The sequence below is a fragment of the Manacus vitellinus genome, unplaced genomic scaffold (genome assembly GCF_001715985.3).
Source record: "Manacus vitellinus isolate BGI_N305 unplaced genomic scaffold, ASM171598v3 scaffold_46_pilon, whole genome shotgun sequence".
Taxonomy (NCBI): domain Eukaryota; kingdom Metazoa; phylum Chordata; class Aves; order Passeriformes; family Pipridae; genus Manacus; species Manacus vitellinus.
This window is the reverse complement of record NW_021940578.1, coordinates 1,475,728-1,497,952: the sequence shown is the minus strand read 5'-3', so window position 1 is coordinate 1,497,952 and position 22,225 is coordinate 1,475,728. Positions and strand designations below refer to the sequence as shown.

The following is a 22,225-nucleotide window of genomic DNA, read 5'->3' as shown; positions in this document are numbered from 1 at the left end:
CCTGATTTCCCACAGTCACACAGGTGGGACAGTCACCTCTGCAGCCCCAGCCACCAAAAGCTTCCTCAGGAGCATCAAATTTGGAACTTCACATCCAAGTTGCCAACTCTTCTCATTTTATTACATGGCCAGGAGTATTCTGGTTTTTTTCTTAAAGCTCTTCCTGCAGTCAGGGCATCAAGAGAACGTGTGTTATGGACACAGAGACTCTGAATTCCCGTGTTCCCAATCTCACAATAGGAGTGAACAGAAGCCAAACCCACCACCTTTAGAAGCTTCACAGAACAAGGCAAATCAGGTGTTTCTGGAGGGAAAATGGGGGTTTGACACTCAGCTTCTCCCTGCTCAGAGTGGCAGTGCTGGAACTTGTCACTCCAGCACCAAAGGACTTCCCAGGTCAAAGCAGCTGCTCAACCACCACCAACGACAAATCAGACAGAACATTAAATCAGGAAAAAAAGAAACATTTCTGCCCCCACTATCGGCTTGAATCCTTTGTAAAATGGGGAAATGGCTTTGTGTGGACATAAAAGCCTTTGTGCCTGAATATTCCCAATTTTCCCTGAAACCAGCACTCCCACAGTTTGAGATCCTGGAGCTGCCTTATTTCTGGGACCAGTCTCACATGTCAAAGTTGTTACTGGAAATTTGTGAAGTTCCAGCAGCGTTTCTGAACATCAGTGAAGGGTATAAAGTCTGGGCTCCAGATTCAAATTTTAGTCCCTATTTCATTATTGGTTAAAGAATTAAGACTGTAGAAATTATTAACTTAAACTCTTTTGATCTTACTGCACACCACTATGCTTTGCTTGATGAAAATAACTGAAAAGAAACCCCAAGAGGGAAAAATTTCTCTTATAAAATAGAATAAATGTCCTAAAATTATTTTGTTTGTATTTTTAATGAGAAACTCAGCACTTTGCTAAAAAAAAAAAAAATCACTAAGAAGCTGCCTGTTTGTAATACAAAGGTTGTTTCTTACATCCCTGAGTTATTTTACTGCTGTGCAAAGATATTTTTTCCTTTCTCAGTTAACTAAAAAGCTGAGCAGCCAACTAATCCATTATCTTTACTCCCCATGCTGGCTGCTCCAAGCATCTCCTGCTCTACATTGGGTGTCAGATCCAGATCCTGGCTCTGTCTCCCTCTGGGAATGGCAAATCAGCCACTGCAAATCCAGAATTGCTAATGACAGAAACAGGAGATTTGGGTTCCCGGCTTCCAGATGCAACACATGTCAAAAGACAGATTATACACCCAGAGCCAGGCAGAGAAAGGAGTTCTGACAACTTTGTTTGTTTGTGCTGATAGGTTTGAAATCTTAGTTAAGTCCAAATATAAGGAAGAAATCAGCATGACCCCATTAGGTGCTCAGTATATTGAATTTACAGCTGGGAATCCAGCAGAAAACATACACGAAGCATCATATTGAAAACTACCTCTCCAACAACTTAAGTCAATTAGATTGTGTCAGACTGGAGATGGAGTTGACAAATGGGGGTTTAGAATTCATTTAAATTACTCCTTGTGTTTTCCAAGTCTTTTGAAATGCTGTACAAAGTTAAAGCAGTGACTTTCCTAATAAACAAAGAATCAAGTTTCACAGCTTCAAAGAAATATTTCACTGTAGGGTCTATTTCATCTGGTTCTGCACTTCAAATAATTATTGTGGAGTATTTACAATTCTGACATCAGCTATTATCCTTGACAAGGAAAAAAAGAACAATGTTGCTATAAAAATATAGAGAGAAACCAAATGCTGGGTGAGATTTTTGAAACAAGTTTCAGTGAGATTTAAAGGTTCTTGGCTTCTTAGAAGTACTAACACAGTCAGCAGCTTCCAGAGACTTCAATACTTCAGAAACCAATTATTAATTTAGGATTACAAATCAGTATTTAGAAGGATGATTTTTATGGTCCGAATTTTTGTAGACAGAACTTGCTGTACCCTCCCTGAATAGTCAGGAGCCACCAGATGGGGCAAGGGAGGGCAGTGAACAGCTTGCACTCTTTAAAGGCTGAATATTGTATTATAAAATTATATTTGACGATCACAAAAACTCCCCAGCATCTCAAAAAAGGTATTTGCCACTGTTTTTAGGGAGTAACACTTGCACATTTGCTGTAATTTGTGAGGCCTGGTTTTGGGTTATTCTACACACACTCAAGGCAAGTAGAATGAAGTTGTCTCTGCCCCACTGCTCGAGCACAGCAGTTCAAAGCAGAGCTTTCTTCTGGCTCTTCCAAGGAGCTCAAGGTTGGTTGCAGACCTGGATGGGATTGGGTGGTTTCTGATGCCAGCCCCGATTTCCACACCATGTTTATTCACAGATCACCAACAGAGCAACAAACAAACAGTATGTCCCAACTGTCTCTGAATTACCTCTCACTGTTACTGTGGCACAACATCACAAACTCAGGTAAAGTTTCTGAGTATAAAACCTCATCTCTGCACTCCCAGCTCCTGTCCCTCCCCGCTCAGGGCTCGGGGGCTGAGGGATGGGGTTGTGGTGGGTCCAGGACATCCCCTCCCTGCTGCTGCTCCCTCCTCAGGTGTTCCCCTCTTCAGCAAAGCTCCTCCACAACCCACAGCTCCCGAGGGGAGAAGCTGCTCCCGCCTGGGCTTTCCATGGGCAGCAGTTCCCCCCGGGAACATCCCCTGCCCTGCTGTGGGGCCCTCCATGGGGTTGTTTCTTGCACTCCTTTCCCCCAGTCCTCACTCCTGGGCAGTGGCAAAGCAAACCTGTCTTCCCAGAGGGATGGGAAGAAGATAAATTCACTCCCTTTAATGAAGGCACTTCCTTCCCCAAAGCCAAACTATCATTCTGCCTGCAATGCTTATCTAGATGTTTAAACTGAAGTCCTGTGAATAACCTCAAAAAGGCATTTTAAAAAGATTTAAAAAACAATTAAGTTTTTGCAATAAACAGGAATATCATGCTTTCTTAGTGCAGAATGTAAATGATTGCACTGCCGAGAAAAGGGAAAATTAAGTCTTCTAAATACCCAATGAACAGGAGAGGAACAAATTTCCTCTCTTCAAATATATCCTTATAGTAATCTGAAGAGAATACTCCCGTGATTGTGTAGCGATTTCTTCAAGACCTATTCAATTCCTTATTGTTCAGCTCACAGTGCCAGAAAAAAGGGCCTGTTAAAGTTAACATCTGCTAACTAATCATGGAACAGACCATCCCCACATTCCAGAGGGTTTGAACATTGCTATGAATTTTGATTACTATCAACTTTGGCTGGATTAAAGAAGCACTTTACTGTGAGACTTCTGAAACCTACAAAAAGTTATTCCTTCACAGGAAATGCTTCTGAAACCAAACATTTTTATTCTGGGTTCAGAAAACGTGACCTAGAATCACAAGCATGTCTAGTATTAAAGGTAGAAATAAATCAATCAGGTGCATTATATTCCTCTGATTTTTGTTATTAAATATTTAATTTTGGGAGTGTTAACATCCCACAGTAGAGATTCTGAAGTGCAAATATTCTTTAGATGGGCTGTGCTGCTGCACAGATCTGTCCTTCTGAGTTCCATTCCATATGTTTTGCTGCCTGACACCAAGAGTACATGCACACATGCTGGATTTCAAGTTTTTTGGATCATTTCCTTTGAGGTGATACATTCATATCTGAGTGAGGCAATCCAAAAATGTACTTGTGAGCCCCTCTTGACCAGCTGTGCTCCGGTTGGAACCGCGTGTGCTGTGCCAACAGTCCCCTCACACAGGAGTCAATTGGATTAGACAAGCTCTCCCTGCAGCTGGGGAGTCCATGGCTCTGCAGTGGGGTGGGATTCATTCCTGCTCTGTGCTTACCAAACTAGAACCTGCTGAGCAATTCTTTACTGTGTGCAGTGACAGAATTTACACTGCCTGGGATGACTCTCATACACACACAGGCCATGCACACACACAGCCTGTTCTTTTCCTGTCCTTCCAACTTCTTAATTCCAAAATGCTTTCAGTTTAAAATTAAAAATCCACATTATTAAACCCAAAAAAACCCACTCTCTCATCACAGGAATAAAAATCCATTACAAGAAGACTGGACACCTCACTGCAGCTCTGCATTTCCTTTGAACGAGCAGCTCCCTCACTCCAGGAAAGGTCTCTGTCCCTCCTGCTCCAGAGAGGGAGCTGTTCTGGGAGAGCTGAGAACTCAGAGGATGCTGAACACTACAGTCAGATCATATTCATCACAAGAGGGACAACCAAGGCATTATGTCCAAGTCCTGTTAATAACTGGAGGGCACAATGAAGGTCTGAGCCAGCTTTTGAGCCCCAGCCCATCACAGGTGTCACCACAACAATTGGCCACGGCTCCCTGTCCATCCAGGACGTCATTTCCCCACTGCCCCTTTAAACAGAAACCCACATGGAACTGAAATTTCGACAACACCACAGCTAAATTATAAAGAAGGGATTATTTCAGCCAAATTTCAATAGCATAGTGGGTGGTCCTCAAGGCTTTTTATAAATACCCTTCCAACATTTTTGTGAAAAGTTGAATAGGAGACCACACAACAACCAAGGATTATGTGGCACTCCTCGAAAGGGGAAAGGGAGGAGAATCAAACATTTCTTGCCCAAGGTTTGTTACTGTGGGATACTATTATGTGAAGCCCTTCAGTTCATATAGAACATCGCATTAAATTACATGGCAAGAATGAATAACTGCTTTGTCACATACAGAATCACACATTATTTTGCTTTTAAAGGTTGTGAAAAGTGAAATAGTGTACCAAATTCAATTCAAAAAAGCCTTGGTTATTTAAATCCAGTCTGCATTTCACCCAAGGTATTCCCTTTGCAGAAAAGTTTAAAGACTCCTAAGGCAGCAGAGCCAAATACCAGGGAATCTTAGGAATGAGCCAATTAAAGTCTCCGGCAACATTAACCTTGCCCACGTAACTGCAGCCCAGTGTGATGTCATGAGGAAGGTGCAGTGTCTCCAGGGTCCCCTTTGCCACCCAACACGACCTTCAGGTGATTAGTTGACAGCCCCCATTCCACTGCCATGGACTGACACAGGGTCAGGCAGGGGAGGGCATGGCAGGAGCACAGGTTTCATTCCAGCTGGGAGGAGCAAGTGTAGGATTGCACATTGTGGTCCACAGCTCTGTTCCAAAGTATGTGTAAAAACCACCCTGCAGCACAGAGCTGGCACTGAACCTTAGTGTGGGTTGCTCCATATCACTGGGAGAGTTCAGAGTCACAACTGGCACAGAAATAATCAGACAGTGGGCAAAGTGCAGTCAAAAGTCCAGGTATGGGAAGTAAAACAACTCAGTAACAAACCTTGCTGGTTTTATGTGGTGCTAAATCCTGCTCAGCTGTCAGGCAACATTCTTCCAATAGTAGAGTGCATAAGGAACCAGAGAGGGGGAATGTTTCAAATCTGAAGTGGTCATTCTTCTACTAAGTTGGATATTTGGCTTTTTGTGTGGTAACAGCAGAGGTACCAAAAAAGTGCTCCTATAGTTCTCTAATGTGTGTGAACTCAGCTGAAGCTCCAGATGGATTTAGTAAAAATTCTGTTTGCACCTTTAGCAGTTACAGGTGTGCTGGAAGATGACACCAAAGACAGAATACCCTTCTGACACCACATGCTCCAGTCTATCCCTTCCATCCCCTCAAAGCATCCCCAGCAGTTATCCCAGGGGAGCAGGGCTGTTGGGAACTAATGTGCACAAGCTCCACACTCCACTGGCATTCCACAACCTCCTCTGCCTCAGTGGAAGGGACCTTCAAGCAGCAGGCAGCCAGTTATCCAGGGTGTACAAAACAACTGGAAGAGGGTCTAGAAGAGACTCTGTCACTGGAGCTCTGTCTAAACTATCCATGAAATCAGCACTGGGGTTCAGCTCCTGCAGGGAGGGGAAAGGCCAGGGGGTATAAAAGATGCCACCTTTCCCAGAGGTTCCTTCTCACTACCTGGGAAGCACTGTGCCTGCTTTCAATCACTTCTGCTGATTGCCTGCTATTAATGTCACTCATCCTCCCAAGTAATTAAGCCACCTCTTTCTTACATGTGCCTTTGTCTCTCCCTGGCACATTTCCTTGTCTAATCCTCTTTTCCAGATGGCATAAGGACGCGGGAGAAGTGTTGCTAAAAGTTGCTTAGCAATGCAACACATGCAAGGGTTGGAAATGCTGACGTCCACACAAGCACTATCTCCCCATCACACATTTCTGCAGAGACAAAGGCTCAACACCCGCAGGGACACCGGGGCCTCCAGGAAAAGAGCCACTGGTGCCCAGAGGGAGCAGGAACAGGGCAAAGGGGAAAGCCCCCAGGCTCCCAGTGATGGGCTCAGTTATGCTGAGGGGGGTTCTGTTTGTCTTGGGTTTTGATTTTCAACGAGAACTGGAAATTCTGCCTTAAACACACCAAAATCCTCATGTTTTAGCAAGGTCCTGTGTTTTCTGTGATTCCCAGGCACGGGATGCCACAGACACAGAGCCACTGAGAGAGACAAAACAGAAAGGGATGTCCCATCCCTGGGAGTGTCCAAGGCCAGGTTGGAAGGGGCTTGGAGCAACCTGGGACAGTGGAAGGTGTCCCTGCCCACAGCAGGGACTGGGACTGGATGAGCTTTAAAGTCCCTTCCCACCCAAATCATTTCAGATTCTATGAAGAGTTCATGACAAACAGGAACTGATGAAGGCAAAGCTGTTTATCAGCAGCTCAGCATCAACCCCAGAAATCCTCCTCTCCTAGGAATCAGTGATAGGGAATTTGTTCCTGTAACTGCACCGTGTAATTGTGGATTGTTTCTAAACTCCGCAGTAAATGTGTTTATATGGAATTTATTTAAACTACAATTAAATGTTATGGGTAATAAATAAGAACATTTAGTACGTGAACAGTAGTAATTTCACAGAGTCACATTATCATATTAATTCATTTCTGCAGCAGCCTATGAAAACAGGTTGGCATGAATCACTTTGTGTTTGAAAAACCTGAGATGTTACAGATTTATTCATCTGAAACAACTACTTCTAAGAAAACAACCAAACAGTAGTGAATTAACTACAGAAATTCACATGCAGCTGTACTCAGGGTAGTCTCTTACTAAACAGAATTTAGTGGTGCCCTCCACAAGCAATTAAAATAGAGCTCAACACTTACTAGTGGGGAAACTCATTCAAGGCCCTTATATCAGCAACAGCATTATTTATATTTTTATAACATAAAAATATACATCATTGTATTGCAAGTATAATCATGATCCAGACTTATTGTGTCTTCAGATTTCATATTTTCCACTCGCATCCAGCATAATTCAGAGTAACCGAAATTCCAGAAGTTTAAATGATTTGCACCAGAACTGAACCTGTTAACAGGTGCATCCCACAGCAGGGCTCCCTCTGGGGAGGGGGAGCAGCAAACACAGCCAGAACACAGCCAGGGACAGGGGGGAACACGGCATCTGCTTCCTGGGAGGTGAGGAGACATCACAGAGAGGAAACCCTTTCATGGCAGAAATTAGTGTTTTGCTTCATTAGCCTCTGCAAACTGCATTCACGTGTCATTGTTCCCTTTCATTCCCAAATGTGTGCACATACAAATGCAGGAAAACCAGACAGGCCGCCACAGGTCACTGGGGTTTGTTCATTTATTTATTTTTAAAAGCAGCTTTCAGGCACTTTGTGTTGTTTCATGTCCCCTACTGTTCAGCTGCAGTGTCTATCTTGCACCTCTTCATAACATTTTTGCCCAATATGAAATCAGCTTTATGGTTAAGCAGGAGATAAATCAGAGCTGTTTGTTATTTTTGGGACTCCTCTGTTGACAGCTGTAATTATTGCTTGTTTACTGGACATTTCATCGACCTGAACCTCTGAAGGTTCCCAGACTACAACTGACAGCATCCACTCACTAAAAATTGCCACTTGCCAGACTGATCTAAAAATCCAGCCCTGACACTGCTGCAGCTAAAACTGAGGACAAATTCAACATTAATGCCATGGTTGAGCCTGCTCTGTACCCCACAGCAGTAATGCTGGGATACCCTGGGGCTCGAAATATTTGCCCACGTTCTCTTTGTTCCAGCAGATTACTTCAGGATGGCCAAGGTACTGTTTCACTAAAGGTAAAAAAAACCCCAAAACAAGACAACCAACCCAGATTTTTCCAAAATTCCTACAGTTTTATGCAGTTTTCGAGCACAGAGCTATTTGTAAGATGTCTGGGTACACTGACTGACCAGCAATAACATCTGACATTCTGAGCAGCCAAACAGATTTCAAAATCTCACGTGCAGAGCCTTACGTGGACGAAGCTGACAGAATTCTCAGATCCTTCACTTAAAAATTTGCCCTTTTCTGGGCTGCAAACCAAGGTTTACCATTTCTGTTATGACCAGGTTTTTGTCCCCTGCGCTGCCCCGACATAATTCCTCTAGTGACGAGCTTTAAGGTCCCTTCCAATCCACACCATTCCAGGATTCCCTGACTCTAATCAGCTCTCACATATTTCCAGTTTATTCCACACTATGTGGGCTCACGTTTTGCTGGAAGCGTGCCTTGGTTTTTGGTGGACTGCAGTGTGCACTGATCCATTACCCCAAGGGGTGGGGATGGGCTGGTGCGAACTGGGGTTTATCAAATCCTGTGCACACAAACCCACAGACTGACTGATCACATAGTTTCTACCAGGTTTTCATTGATGACAGCTCATCAAAGCAGGGCAGAGGTTAAAATTGCAGAATCCCATGGCTGAATCACTCACCTGTAAGGTGCAGCTCACAGGTTTGTCTTAGATCCTCCCCAGAAAGCTGGTCAGCTCTTCCATAAATCTATGGGAACAGGTTAAATAATAAGTAAGTAAGTAAGTAAATAAATAAATAAATAAATAAATAAATCTAACGAGGTTAAAAGGGAACTTTAACCTGTTATTTTGCCTGGAAATAAAAAATATTTATATGTTTTTATTGTTTCATGTTATGCCATATAATTTGAAAGCAGTATGTGGTGAGGGATCACTTATATATATATATATATATACACATATACGTGTAAATATATAATATGTGTAAATAGATAAATATGTATTTATTATATATACCTATGGATATATTATATATATTTTGTATATTTTTATTAGCATATATAGTAGCATGTGATTATTTATCTATATATTGATATATCTACATATTTATATAGTTACATATAAGTGTAAAATTAATATATGTACTAAATAAATAAATAAATATATACCTATATTTGCATAACATAAATATTAGATCAACATTCAGGAGTGTCAGGACTTTTTGTTGTCACTTTTGAGCACATATTGAGTGTAAACTTTAGTCCCAAGTGCTGCGGTGCCAGAGCAGCCACTGAGCCTGAAGAATTTACGGATTCCGCCCCAAAAGAGGTGCTGGGGAGACGCCCAGTGGTGCCCAGCGGAGGTACAGAACTGCACAGACCAGCCCGTGAGCAGTGAGAGGGGAATAAATGAGGATAAACTGTAATAAATTCGAGCCCCCCCCCGTTTGTTTGTCAGTGTTTCTGTGGCAACGGGACAAACCCACCACAGCGCGTGTGGGGACTTTTTGTGTCACCTCTGTCTCTAACAACTGTTTCTCATTTTCTCCTACCGATTTTCATTCCTAAGCGTTCACGTGTTCATGGAATGACACACTGAAATCCTTAAAACTTCAAAATCCCTTAAACACCTTTTCGCCTCATTTCGTGAGGGCGGCTCCGCTCGGCCCCGTTCGGGTCGGGCTCGGCTCTGTTCGGCTCCGTTCGGGTTCCGCTCGGGTCGGGCTCCGTTCGGCTGAGCTCGGCTGGGCTCGGTTCAGCTCGGCCGCATTCGGCTCAGTTCGGCTTAATTCGTCTGGGCTCGGTTCGGGATCGCTCCGTTCGGGCTTCGGGCCCGGCCCCCCGCCTCAGCCCCGCCCCCCGCGCCGTCCGCATTGGCCGCGCCGCGCCGCCTCAGCGGCGCTCCCCATTGGCTGCGCCGGCGCGGGGCGGGGCCGGGCGCCCCTCAGGCAGCGGGGCGGGCCCGGTCGGCGCTCGTCCCGCCGGTGCCGCCCCGTCTGTCCCCCGCCCGTCCCGCCCGCCCTCACGCCCGCGCCGCCTCCCGCCTCCCCGCCGGGACCGCCTCGCTGCCCCCGGGGCCAACCGCGGGGCCGCATTCGGGCTCGTCCCACCCCAGCCCCGGAGCGGAAGCGCGTCCCGACGGGCCGCCATATCGGGTGTGTGGTAGGGGCGGGAGCGGAGGAAGGACCGGCTCGGCCGCCTGTGAGTACTGAGGCCGCCCGGGGCTGTTGCGGGGCGCGGCGGGCAACTGCGGGCCGGGACCCGCCTGGGGGGGGCGGAGCCCGGGGCGAGCGGCCCTCGGGGTGCGGGGGCTGCGCGGGCTGGGCCTCCCCGGGCCGGTCCGCCCGGCCCCGCTCCAAGCCGCTCCCGCGCTCGTTGGACCGGGCTGAGCCCAGCCCAGGCCGGGGAAGTCCCCGGGAGCCGCAGGTGCTGCTCGGCTGCTGCCGGAACGGATAAAATGAAACAGTGTCTTTTTTTAGCGTGAAAAACCCAAGCTGTGCCACCAGCGTGGTCGTGCCCCGTGGTTGTCCATTCACCCTGTTACAGTAAATCCCTCGAGTGTGTTGCTCTTCGAAGGTGTTTCCTCTACGAGATAAGGAAGGCTGTGCGAGCAGGAGTGTGGGTTTGCTGCCGGTGTCCTCCGTTTGTATTTTAACTTCAAGAAAAACCTGTCACATAATCAGAGCTCTCTGGAAATTCGGCTCGTCTGTGTGTCACCGCAGAAAGTGAATGTTTTTACTGCCCCAGGTTCTGGTTTTGAGCACTCAGCGATCATGTTTGTAGCGACATTACCATAACAATTGTGGTGAAAAGGTCATCTATTAAGGTCCTGCTTTCACCTGCCTGGTGTTTTCAGCAGAGGAAACTCCTTTAACATGGTTTAGTTTTAGCAGCAGCCTCAGTTTTGCTGGCAGTGACCTATTCACTCGTTTGTTGTATTAATGTGTGACTTTCTGATTGTTGGCTGTGCTGAAGGGTTGTCACAGCTCCTCGTGCTGAACAGTGAATTTATGTTACATCTGTAAGAAAGATGGAGAGAGGCTTTGGACAAGGGCCTGGAGGGACAGGACGAGGGGGAACAGCTTCAGACTGCCAGAGGGCAGGGAGAGATGGGATGTTGGGAAGGAATCCTTCCCTGGGAGGGTGGGCAGGCCCTGGCACAGGTTGCCCAGAGAAGCTGTGGCTGCTCCATCCCTGGGAGTGTCCAAGGCCAGGCTGGATGGGGCTTGGAGCAACCTGGGCTGGTGGAAGGGTGTCCCTGCCCATGGCAGGGGGTGGAATGGCATGAGATGGTCTTTAAGGTCCCTTCCCACCCAAACCATTCCATGATTGCAACTGGTTATATTAATTATTCCCTTAAACCAATAAAACCCCAGTGTTCTGAACTGTAGAGAGCCCCTCTGCAGTAGAACAGTGTCAGCTGGTTGTGTTTCTTGGGCTGCTCTGGAAGAACTGTGTATTTGAGAAACAGTCATACATAATCACATATAATTTTTTTCACCCAGCAAAATCCCTGCTGCAGCAGAAAGCCTTCAGGAGCCTCACATCTTGATCTTCCACTTGCTCTGCACAGGGTGGCATTTACAACACTGTCACCTTAGGTCTGCCTGTAGCCCATATTTGCTATATTTGGATGTATCTGGACAATTAATTTTGAAAATGTGAGAGTTTTCATTGGTCTCTGGTCAATAGGCTGAATATCTTTTGGTTACAGTCCTTGATACTTCAGGACTTCTAAAAAAAAAAGAAAACCAGAATAAAGCCCAAAATGATGCTCAGCTGAGAAGGCTGAGTAACTTCTGCCCTGCAGAGAGTGGGGAGAGGAATAATCACTTCCTTTTGCCTGTAGTGGAAAAATCTGTATATTGTATGAGTTTCTGTTTGATTCTTTTTTTCTTTTCAACTCTAGCTTGAATTAAAGTGGACTCAGCTCCTGGAGCCTCCTGATGAAACCCCTTAGCTTTTGAAGTGTAGCAGGACTCTTTTTTTTTTACTTCCTAATGATTCCATAGGATGTAGTTTTCGGATGTCTGCAGGAAAAATACACAACTTTTTGTGCCTCCCCAGATTGTCCTTGGTCTCAAATTTTCTGCAGCAGTCACTCATATTGCAGCATCTAAGATGATGTACTGGTTTTTTTATTTATTTATGTTCCACACAGCTTTATTATCCTCTGAGGCTCTTGAGTGGGCTGAAAGTGCTCCCAGTATCCCAGGGCTACATAGTCCCACCCACAATTGAGGATTCCAGGAAGTAGTGTCAGGGATTGCTTTCGGTGATGTGGCAAAACGTTTCTGTTTAGAATCGAGTTTATTTGGCCTGTACCTCGAAGGGAGCTGCACAACCCAGTTAACCTTAACTGATAAGGAAAATAAAGCTCTTAAATCGGTAGCAGAAGCGTGGGCTGAAAAATAACCCCCTTGGTTGATGTTTTTACTTGAGTTCGGGCCCTTTGACTGCACAGTTTTGCTCCTGCAGAAAACTTTCCTGCTACTGCTCAGCTCTTCATGCTCAAGAGACAGAGAAAGTCGTTGCCTTCTTTCTAGTGTGAGCAAGGTTCTGGGTTTGGTGCTTTGGCAGAGGCTGAAAGCACTGATGTGCAGTCCTGAACTTCCTTGTTCACTGTCTGGCTACTGAGCACTTAAAATCCAAAGCAGCTTTAAAAAAAATATATGTATATTTATTTTGATTTTGTTCTTTGCCTTTGGAGACTGAGGGGGCAGGAGGGAGGTGCTGCAGGTCCTGTCTCACCATTTAGATGTTGTAACTCAGCCTCTGCCTTAGCAAGGGGGTGTCCAACCAGGCTCCTTCCTGCATTTCTCTATGGGTTTCTTTATTTCCCTCCCAGAATGGACTGCATCCTGTCTTGCCTTTGTAAAACACCCTGTTCTTTGCTGCCTTGGACAATTACTTTAGGAAAAAATTAATTCATTTTTGCATAAGTGTCCCCTCTTTGAGAATACTTCGTTCAAAATACTTGTTTCGAACAGTGCAAGCCCAAAGAACATTGTGTGTAAATGCTGGTTCAGAGAATGTGCTTTAAAGCTTTCTGAGCTCAGATTTTGGGTCTCAGTGTTCCCTGTGTCCCATGTTTTGTTTCCACAGCCACCATGTCAGAAGGGGACAGCATTGGGGAGTCTGTGCATGGAAAACCCTCCGTGGTCTATAGGTTTTTCTCAAGACTTGGACAGGTTGGTTTGGGGAAGGATTTTTCTGACTGCTTTAGGAGTAGATCTCACTGTGGCTCCTTAAGCTCATTACTTTTTGGATGAGTTGTTAAAATGCTAAAATCTTCAGATTTCTTCTGAAGCCTTTAAAAACTGATAAATATTACACATAGCTTACTGGAATGTTTAAGGGGTGTATGTGTGACGTTGCACAGTGAAAATATATGTTGTCAAAAACAAGGAGTGACTTCAGATTTCAGGTCAAATTGATCTTAAGGAAAGTAACTTGCATGAGATACAGAAATATTAAATTGCTGTACAATGCCCCAAGCATTAGGGGTTTCATAAAAACACGGAACTTTTCAAAGTACAGTGATGTGTGATTCAGTTTATTCATGAAGAATACAGATATTTCACATTACTGCCCTTCCCAAAATAGTCTTCCCAAAGGCTTCTCTGTGCCAGTGCTGCCCTGTGATGAACTGTGCTCACTGTGCCTCCTGTATTTCACGTGTCCCTTTGTCTCCTCCCAGATCTACCAGTCCTGGTTAGACAAATCCACCCCCTACACGGCCGTGCGATGGATTGTAACGCTGGGGCTGAGCTTTATCTACATGATTAGAGTTTATTTACTGCAGGTGAGCACTGCACTTACTGCCAAGGGATTTTTACTATCACTCCTGGCCTGTGTGTCCTGTTAAGAGTATTTTTGAAGTGTGGTGTTACTTTAGAACCACGTGTGGTGTCGTTTAGCTCATGGTAGAAGGTAAATTGGATAACCTGAAGAGAGAGCAGCTCTTGTGTACATGAGGGATTTGCACTCCTCTTGTGTTCTAAGACATGTTTTGATAGGTGAGAATTGTTAATATTTTTATTTAATATTGTTAATATTGTCAGAATTGTTAATATTTTTATTTTTATGTTGTTAATATTCTAGTCCAGAAACCTTTCAGTTAAGGAGAGGAGGTAGAAAAGCTTCTCAAGGAAGCAAAGAACCCAGGTTGTTTAATCTTGTTAAAAAAGAAGTATCAGCAAGTGTCTTTCAGGAAGACTTTAACCATGGCTGTTCCTCCCTGTGCAGGGTTGGTACATTGTGACATATGCCTTGGGAATCTACCACCTAAACCTCTTCATAGCTTTCCTGTCGCCAAAGGTAGACCCCTCTCTAATGGAAGACTCAGGTATGATGAACAGTTCATTTTGCCACAGTTCAGAACTTAGCCAAACTTCCAGACCCCTTGGGCTGATGAAGTCTGTAAAGATGTGCAATGTCAGCAGGACGTTGTGTTTTTTAGACTTGGAAAAAATCTGTGCAGCTTCACATCAAGAGTTACCATAAAATTTGTCCTCTCTTGCGTGGGACTTGAACATATTCCATATTGTATTAGTTTTCTGTGTTCTGAAAGGAGCTTTATGTGACTTAAATTCTCCCCATAGTGACCTGGCACTCATTTCTGTTCCTTATTTTCTTTTGGGGAATCAGTGCTTAGTTACATTAAACTGTGACTGGGATCTAAGTGTAGCAGTGGAAATTGGGTGTGGATTCATTTTGTCATTTTTTTAGGGTTTTTTTTTAAGATAAAAAGTAAAAAAAAATCAGGAGTCTGAATAGTGTGGAAAGCTACTGTGAGGGGGTTTGTGGTTTGGTTTTTCCCTGTTATTTTCAGATGATGGTCCTTCCTTACCTACAAGGCAAAACGAAGAATTTCGGCCTTTCATTAGAAGGCTCCCAGAATTCAAATTCTGGTGAGTGGATCCGTCTGCCCATGCTCTGGCTTTGCAAAATACAAATACCTGCCTCTAATGAGTGGTAGCTGGGCTCCAAGGACTGATTGTGGCTGTTGTTTTCCAGGCACTCTGCCACCAAAGGAATCCTGGTTGCCATGGCGTGTACGTTCTTCGAGGCTTTCAACGTGCCTGTGTTCTGGCCCATCCTGGTGATGTACTTCATCATGCTCTTCTGCATCACTATGAAGAGGCAAATCAAGGTAACCCCCCAGCAACAGGGAGCAGCTTTTGTGGGGGCAGGAGGTGCAGCTTTGTTCCAGCCTGGCCGTGCCCTTGGTGGGAAATGTGCTGCACACACTCGTGGTCCTGCAGCAACTCCAGCAGCCAGCACCTGGACATGAGTTGTTTGTGCTGTACATCTGCAGCTCTGAGCAGCTTTTATTCTCACTTTCAAAAGGGTTTGATTTTAGAATGCAAGATCAGGTGTTTATGCAGGTTCTCATCCACTTCCTGTCCTAACTGTGGCTATTTTTAATGAAGAGGTGTGGTACAATCTCTGATGGGTGAAAAGGGAAGTTCTGACAAGTTGGTGCAAGAAAGTAGGTGAGGGAAAGAGGAAGCAGAACAGAGACAACTCATCCTGACCATTTTAACAAGTTACTTATGGTTTGTTGGCATTTTAAAAAGCTATTTTTTTTCCCAGACATTCAGAATTTTGGACAGAAACTGTGATTTGAGTGGGAAATTTAAGATTAAAGGGTAGTAAAGAATTAGTTCCTCTGTGCTCTGCCCAGTTTCCTGTGGTCCCTCAGTCAGTGACCTTCACTGTACTGTAGGAGTTGTTGGGTACACCCAGATTTGAGATTTGTGAGGCTGATCTCATACACCTGTTTGGATTTAAACTGGTGTAGAATGAACTGCCTTTCTAGGGGACGATGTGCATTATAAAACATTGTGTCTAAATATTCCCCAAGTTTCTTGCCTCAACACTTGATGTTTTCTCTTTGCAGCACATGATAAAGTACAGATATATACCCTTCACACATGGCAAGAGGAAATACAAAGGGAAGGAGGATGTGGGGAAGACCTTTGCCAGCTAGAGGGAGCAACACCCTGCTGACCAGTTCTACTGCTCACTAAAGGAACGATTTTGAGCCATTGTAACAATGCCTTTTTTCTTCATAAAATGATTAACAGAGTGGTGACAAAGCAGTTGAATTTTCATTTTACGAGGATCTTGCTATTTTTATCTGAAGTATCAGCTCAGTTTCTTGAGGAAACTGGCATTCTAACCAAATTGCATTGAGTTTATTCTCTTTTTTGGAAGAAGTTGGAGAAACTTTGGATAATCCCACGGATCTGGGCTAACGTATTCCTTTCAAGATCCATTGCACTGGAGAGGTTAATGGCCTAGAGCTGGATGTTTTTACGTAGCTCTCCTGCTCACCATCACCCTGAAGTGCTGGGCACATCTGTGGAGGAAAGTGTAAGCTGGCACACGTGATGCTGTTCTCATAGAAACCTTCAGTAGACTTAAATAGCTGCAGAACTTAAGCCAGTTTCCTAAATGCATGGTATTACTGAGTTATAACCCAATAGGTAGGAATAAGAAATCTACTAAATTATGGGTTTGCAGTAGGGGAAAAAAAATACTCCTTTAGCTTCTAAAGCAACTCGTTTGTGTTGGGTTTCAATGCCAGTTTCACTGTTCCATCTCCGAGCAGATGCTAAAATTGGGCTCTTTCGTGATGACTCAGAACTTTGTTCAAACTCTTATCACAATTTCCTTTGAGGACCTGGAATTATAAAAATATATATTTTAATTGTTCTTAGTTGGAGTTTCTTTCGTACTTAATGGTTTCATGAATAATTTAAGCTGACTTCATGCAGCCCCACAGAAAGTACCCAAACTGGCCAGAACAGACAGTGGTGGGGGTTTTAACACAGATTTTCATTTTATAAGGGGGGGGGGGGGAAATAAGACATAAATGACCTGCATGTAAACTTTTTCATGTGATACGACTGCAGTTTTATTAAGTGACTTTTTAATTCCAAAATTTATTAAAAGACAGTGTTCCCCTTTACTTGTTCTCTATCTTTATATACATCTATTGATCTAACAGCATTTATGGCTCCTTTTCAGTAATGGTTACCCTCAACTTACCTTCATGCAATGCCTTTTCCAACTCCTCAGGGACCATTCACTTGCAGAAGGTAGGAAAAGATCAGCTTTTTGAAGATTCTGAATGGAGAACAGTGGCAGCTTCAACAGACACCTAATTGGGAAATAGATGTAGGCACCTTTTCCTCTGGTTTTGTCAAGTGAAGTCTTTGTGGAGCTCTGGAATTCAGCAGTCCTGGGAACATGACAGGTAGTTTTAGCTCACATTGACCCGTTGCTTTCTGTTTGTTTGCATGTGTTTTGTTTTATTAGCAGTGTGAAAACTAGGAATGTAAACACTTAAAATTATGGAAACAGGATCCAGAACAGGCCTTATAAAAGCACCAGTCGTGGATGTGGTTTGTTGCCTAAAAAGGTGAAAGCCCTGACTTGGAGAAGCTGTTTTCAGGCTTGCTGGAGTTTCTGAATAATATGGAGAAATCAGGGAGAAAACCAGGACATTTATTAGTATTAAAATTCCCAACTGGGATGACTCCTTCTGAACAGCTGAGTGTTAACAACACTTTTTAGAAACACATTTTTATATGGTCAGGAACCATATCCAAAGAGACAAGGCTAGAGGCAGAGAGGGCTTTATTTGCAACCCAGGACTGAAGTGCCACCTTGCCATGGGCATTTCCAGGTCCTTGAAGCCTTTCCTTGGCCCAGCTGGGGCTGTGTGGCAAGTCCAGAGTGGGAGCTGAGGCCCTGCCAGGGCCCAGGATGGGTTTGTCCTTCACAGCTGGTAGTGCCGTAGGTAGATCAGCTTCTGGGGATGGAACTTCTCTCTGCACAGTGGGCACTCTGCCTGCAGAAAAGAGATCAGATACAGGACATACCAAATAGTTCTACTGAAAAGTTTAAAGGCATCCAAATATAACTTCAGCTACTTTTAGAAAATAATCAGCATCCAAAATTCACAAACCATTTTTCCAGTCCTGTTTGTGGTACGAGCTTTTGCCACATAAAGCACTCTGAGCTGGCCCAGTTTAAGCTGCTCAGCTTATTTATATATTATTTAAATGTATTTATAAATATTTTTATTTATTTATATAAAATTCATATATTTATAAATATATTTTATATATTTATAAATATAATCCCCCTGTTTATAAATGTTTACATGTAACCTTCCCAATGTAATGTTGGTCGTTCTGTTTCAGTAAACATGTCCTGGTAACTCTGGGTGCCTCAGTGAGAGAAGGGGTACAACAGCCAGGCTGAGGGGTGTTTTCAGGTGGAGATTTCAGCAGTGTGTGCCTGTCCCTGCACTCACCCTGGTGTTGCACCAGGCAGTGATGCACTCCCAGCAGAAGAGGTGCCCACAGGGGGTGGCTGTGCTGTGCCTCCGCTCCTCCAAGCACAGGGTGCAGCGGGACTGGCGCCCAGGAGCCTTGTCCTTGCTCGTGTTCCTAATGAACAGAGTCACAGGTTAATGATGCAGCCTGCCTGGGAGAGATAGCTGGTAACACCATCCTAAAGTAACCACCATCTTCAGGTACTAACCCTTGCTCAGAACCACCAAAGCATGAAAACTAAGAGATGCTTAAAACAGCTAGGAATTAACTTTGCTAATTAATTAAACATAACATCAAGTTCTAACTTAAATCAGTGTGTCAGTCCCGTGCTCCCCCTGTCCGTGGCAGCTCTGCCATTCCCACCACTGCTCCCCCCTCTTTCCTAGTAAGTAAAAGCCACCTCTCACTTCTGGTGGGCGAGGTTGCGGTGCAGCTTCCACTCCTGCCTCGCCCTCTGCCTCTGTTTGAAGCTGTACACCTGAACTCCAATGGTCAGCAGGAGATGGAAGAGGGAGATTATTCCAAGGAACTTGTAACTTGTCCGGACACTCTGATCTTCTCCCTGCAGTCCTCCAAAATGCAGCTGTGGGATTCACAGAAACAGAGATGGGGTTTTATGAAACTATTCCCCCCCTCTTTCAATAAACTTGATTTGGGATTCTCATTTCTGTCCAAAAAATTGACATGTTTGTAGGGCTTCTCAAGCTGCTGTGTCTGAGGAGGTCTGATCACCTTCAGTCAGCCTGGACTTAGCTGCTGGCTATGCAGGATCAGTTGTCTGTCTGTCCATCAAAACTGCAGCTTTAATTGTTTTGATTTTCTTGTGTCACTGAGCAAACAGTCAGACACCTCTTTTCCACACCAACACTGGGAACTGTTGAGGAGTCTTGTGTCTATAGGCATTTCTGGGCCAGTGGCTGATGGGGTTTTTTGCAAAGATACAAAATTAAGCTCTTTTTACAGAAAAATGCTCTATAAATGTGCACTGGTTTTTGTTCAGAACTATATTTCATTATTTCCTGCGGGTTTATTAAGTCCCTTCTCACTTTTGGTGTATTTGTGGCAGACACACTGAAGTTACACAGGGTCAGAACTTACAGCTTCTGACATTCACATTTATTACCCGTAACCTCTCGACTGCAGGGATGCAAAAAACTTCCCTCCCATTATAATCACCCACAGCCACATCCCTATCCCTGTTACACACGTGGCATCCCAGGAGAGGCCACAGCAGGGCTGTGGACACCACATCACTCACACACGGGACCAGGAACACGCCACTCACACACGGGACCAGGAACACGCCACTCACATACGAGATGCCCGCGACCCTTTTCGAGAGGTGGTAGAAGGTGCCGTGGATGTAGAACAGCGCCAGGTGGAGCCGGTGCAGCAGGGGGATGGATTGTTTCAGGACATACACAGCTTGGGAGGCCGTTTTCCTCTGCTGCTCCGGGAGCTGCCCCAGCCGCCTGCGGATCCAGCTGCGCAGGAAGGTCCTGCTGGGCAGTGCCGGTGCTGGGCTGCTCCCGGGGCTCCGGGACTCCTCACCCTCCTCCTGCAGCTCGTGCTCCAGGTGCAGCAGGGCCTTCTCCAGGCAGTAGGGCACCACGGTGTGCAGGGAGATGAAGGCGGCCCGGCGGAGCAGAGAGGGCACTTTCTTCCTGCTGGGGTCCACCTGAATGATGTTCACATACTCCTCGCCCAGAGTCTGGTACCCTGGGTAAATGTGCAACAGAGACCAGGGTGAGATGGCAACTGCAGGATCCGTCTGTGGGGACAGCCTGCTCAGCTCACAGCTCAGCAGGCTTTGCACTCTGAGAAATAATTGCATTTTTTCATGTTTAACAAGTGTTTTGGTTACATCAGCATCTGCAGCATCGGTATCAGCAGCGGATGGAGGACTAAAGTGGGGTACCTGTCATGGTGTCAGACAGCCCTTTTGTAAAAAGCTTTTGCTTTTAGAAGAACATGAATCTGTGCTGATAAAGTGCTTGGACAGTTTAGTGGTTTCACGTTTAATAAAAGGTGTTTTAACAGACCCCCTCGTTAAAGAGAACCGAGGAGCAGCCTCGGCAGGTGATCCCCAGCACAGCCGCTGTAACGTACTGGGAGAAACGACAGAGAAATGACAAAAACTGGTAGCAAAGGTTACCTGAGAGCGTGGTGAGCACGAAATAGGCCACATCGGAGAGCAGCTCCACCTCCCGCCGCCACGTGCAGCAGGGCCGGGCACCTGCGGGACGGGGCGCTGTCCACCGCCACCCGTGCGGCCCAGGGGCCGCTGCTCCGGGCGCGGCACCAGCCCATCGCCCCTCCGCCCCCCGGCATGACCCGCCAGCCCGCAGCGCGGTGCCGGCCCGCTGCGCAGCCGGCCGGTTACAGCTCGTCCTCTGCCCGCCCCGCACCAGCCGCGCACGGGCCCGCCGGCGCCATCGCCCCCGCGCGGACGGACACGGCGCGCGGCCCGAGCGGCTGCGGCCCGCGGCACCCCGGAGGCGGAGCGCCGCGCGCCGCCGCAGGGATATCGCGTCACCGCGGCGGGCTTGGGGGGGCGGGAAAGGGCGGAAAAGGGGAGGGGAAAGGGGAGGGAAAAAGGGAAAGGGAGGGAAAAAGGGAGGGGAAAGGGAGAAAGGGGAGGGAAAAAGGGGGAAAGGGGAGGGGAAAGAAAAAGGGGAGGGGAAAAGGGGGAAAGAAAAAGGGGAGGGAAAAGGGGAAAAAGGGAAAGAAAAAGGGGAGAGGAAAAGGGGAGAGAAAAGAGGGAAAGGGAAAAGGAGGGGAAAGGGGAGGGGAAAAGGGCGGGAAAAGGAGAGAAGAAAGGGGAAAGGGAGGGGAAGGGGCACCTAACACAGGGTAAGGGAAGTGTGAGGTGTTTGGGGTCTCAAAGTGCAGCTCCCGAGGGCTCCCGGGCGGGTGCAGTCCCGCTGGGAGCGGGTGCGGCACAAACTGCGCCGGGGACGGTTCCCTCCTGTAGGATTGTTCCCTCCTGTAGGACGGTTCCCTCCTGTAGGACGGTTCCCTCCTGTAGGATTGTTCCCTCCTGTAGGACGGTTCCCTCCGCAGCTGCAGGAGCGATGGAATCAAGGGGAAGCGCTGGGGCCTTTTATGTAGCGCAACAATAGAGGGCGCGCCTGCATAAGGAAAAACCCCGCGGGAAAGGGGCTGTGGAATGGGATGGTCCCACGGTAACTTCTGAGGATCTGCTGCGTCCCAAAAGTAAGAGACTTGAAGCTGCCACCCTAAACGACAACATTAAAAAAAAACCCCAAAAACCAGAATTAAAATTAGCTGACCAATCCTTGAATGATTTTGTTCGGAATTCCAGTTCGTTCCCAGGTGTTTCGGTGTTCGTGGTTTCCACGGTGCCTCTCACGTGTCTCAGCTGTTGAGAAAAACACCAAACAGGGGGAGAGTGTGATTGAAATTAGAGCACTCGATAACTTTTCTCACCACAAAAGTATTGGTTGCTATTTCGACAGGCAGAACAAGAAGTGCATCCTGACCACGGTTTCATTTTGCTGCTGACTTATCTTAGGGCTAGATCCAGGTTGTGAACACTTGTTAGAGGAGTCGACCCTTGTGCTAGGCATTTGTTCTCTGTATGAGAGAGAGGTGTTTTATTAAGTGGGCAGGGTACATATTTATTGCTGTTTTATTGAGGTGGGTGAATATTGTGTTCTCATTTCATAGGTCAAGAAAGCAAAGAAGAGCTTGAGAGCTTTTTTTTCCAAAGCTGAAATCCTGGCTAATGACCACTTAACTATTAGACTGGAAACCATTTATGAAGCTGAAGACAAGTTCAGG

The 22,225-nt window shown here is 45.9% G+C and overlaps 2 protein-coding genes and 1 long non-coding RNA gene across 3 annotated transcripts in view; 1 reads left to right on the top strand and 2 right to left on the bottom strand.

Annotated features, from left to right (window-relative positions):
- LOC108640865 overlaps positions 1-9,759 on the bottom strand; it is an 87,518-nt gene extending 77,759 nt beyond the window's left edge. The window contains exons 1-2 of the long non-coding RNA XR_001921556.1: positions 9,620-9,759; positions 8,749-8,815 (exon numbers count right to left, since the gene is read on the bottom strand). This is a non-coding gene — a long non-coding RNA (uncharacterized LOC108640865). The remainder of the gene's footprint in view (positions 1-8,748; positions 8,816-9,619) is intronic.
- Positions 9,760-10,135: 376 nt separating this feature from the next.
- Positions 10,136-17,046, top strand: RER1 (retention in endoplasmic reticulum sorting receptor 1). Its single transcript, XM_018079495.2, has 7 exons — positions 10,136-10,268; positions 13,173-13,258; positions 13,768-13,872; positions 14,316-14,415; positions 14,902-14,980; positions 15,087-15,222; positions 15,973-17,046. Exons 2-7 carry the CDS (start codon positions 13,178-13,180, stop codon positions 16,060-16,062), a joined length of 591 nt encoding a protein of 196 aa, XP_017934984.1. The 5' UTR covers positions 10,136-10,268; positions 13,173-13,177; the 3' UTR covers positions 16,063-17,046.
- A 520-nt stretch (positions 17,047-17,566) lies between these two features.
- Positions 17,567-20,857, bottom strand: PEX10 (peroxisomal biogenesis factor 10). Its single transcript, XM_018079313.2, has 6 exons — positions 20,830-20,857; positions 20,577-20,705; positions 19,734-20,140; positions 18,829-19,004; positions 18,400-18,535; positions 17,567-17,931 (listed from the first exon to the last, which is right to left on the bottom strand). Exons 1-6 carry the CDS (start codon positions 20,855-20,857, stop codon positions 17,860-17,862), a joined length of 948 nt encoding a protein of 315 aa, XP_017934802.2. The 3' UTR covers positions 17,567-17,859.
- Positions 20,858-22,225: the final 1,368 nt, after the last annotated feature.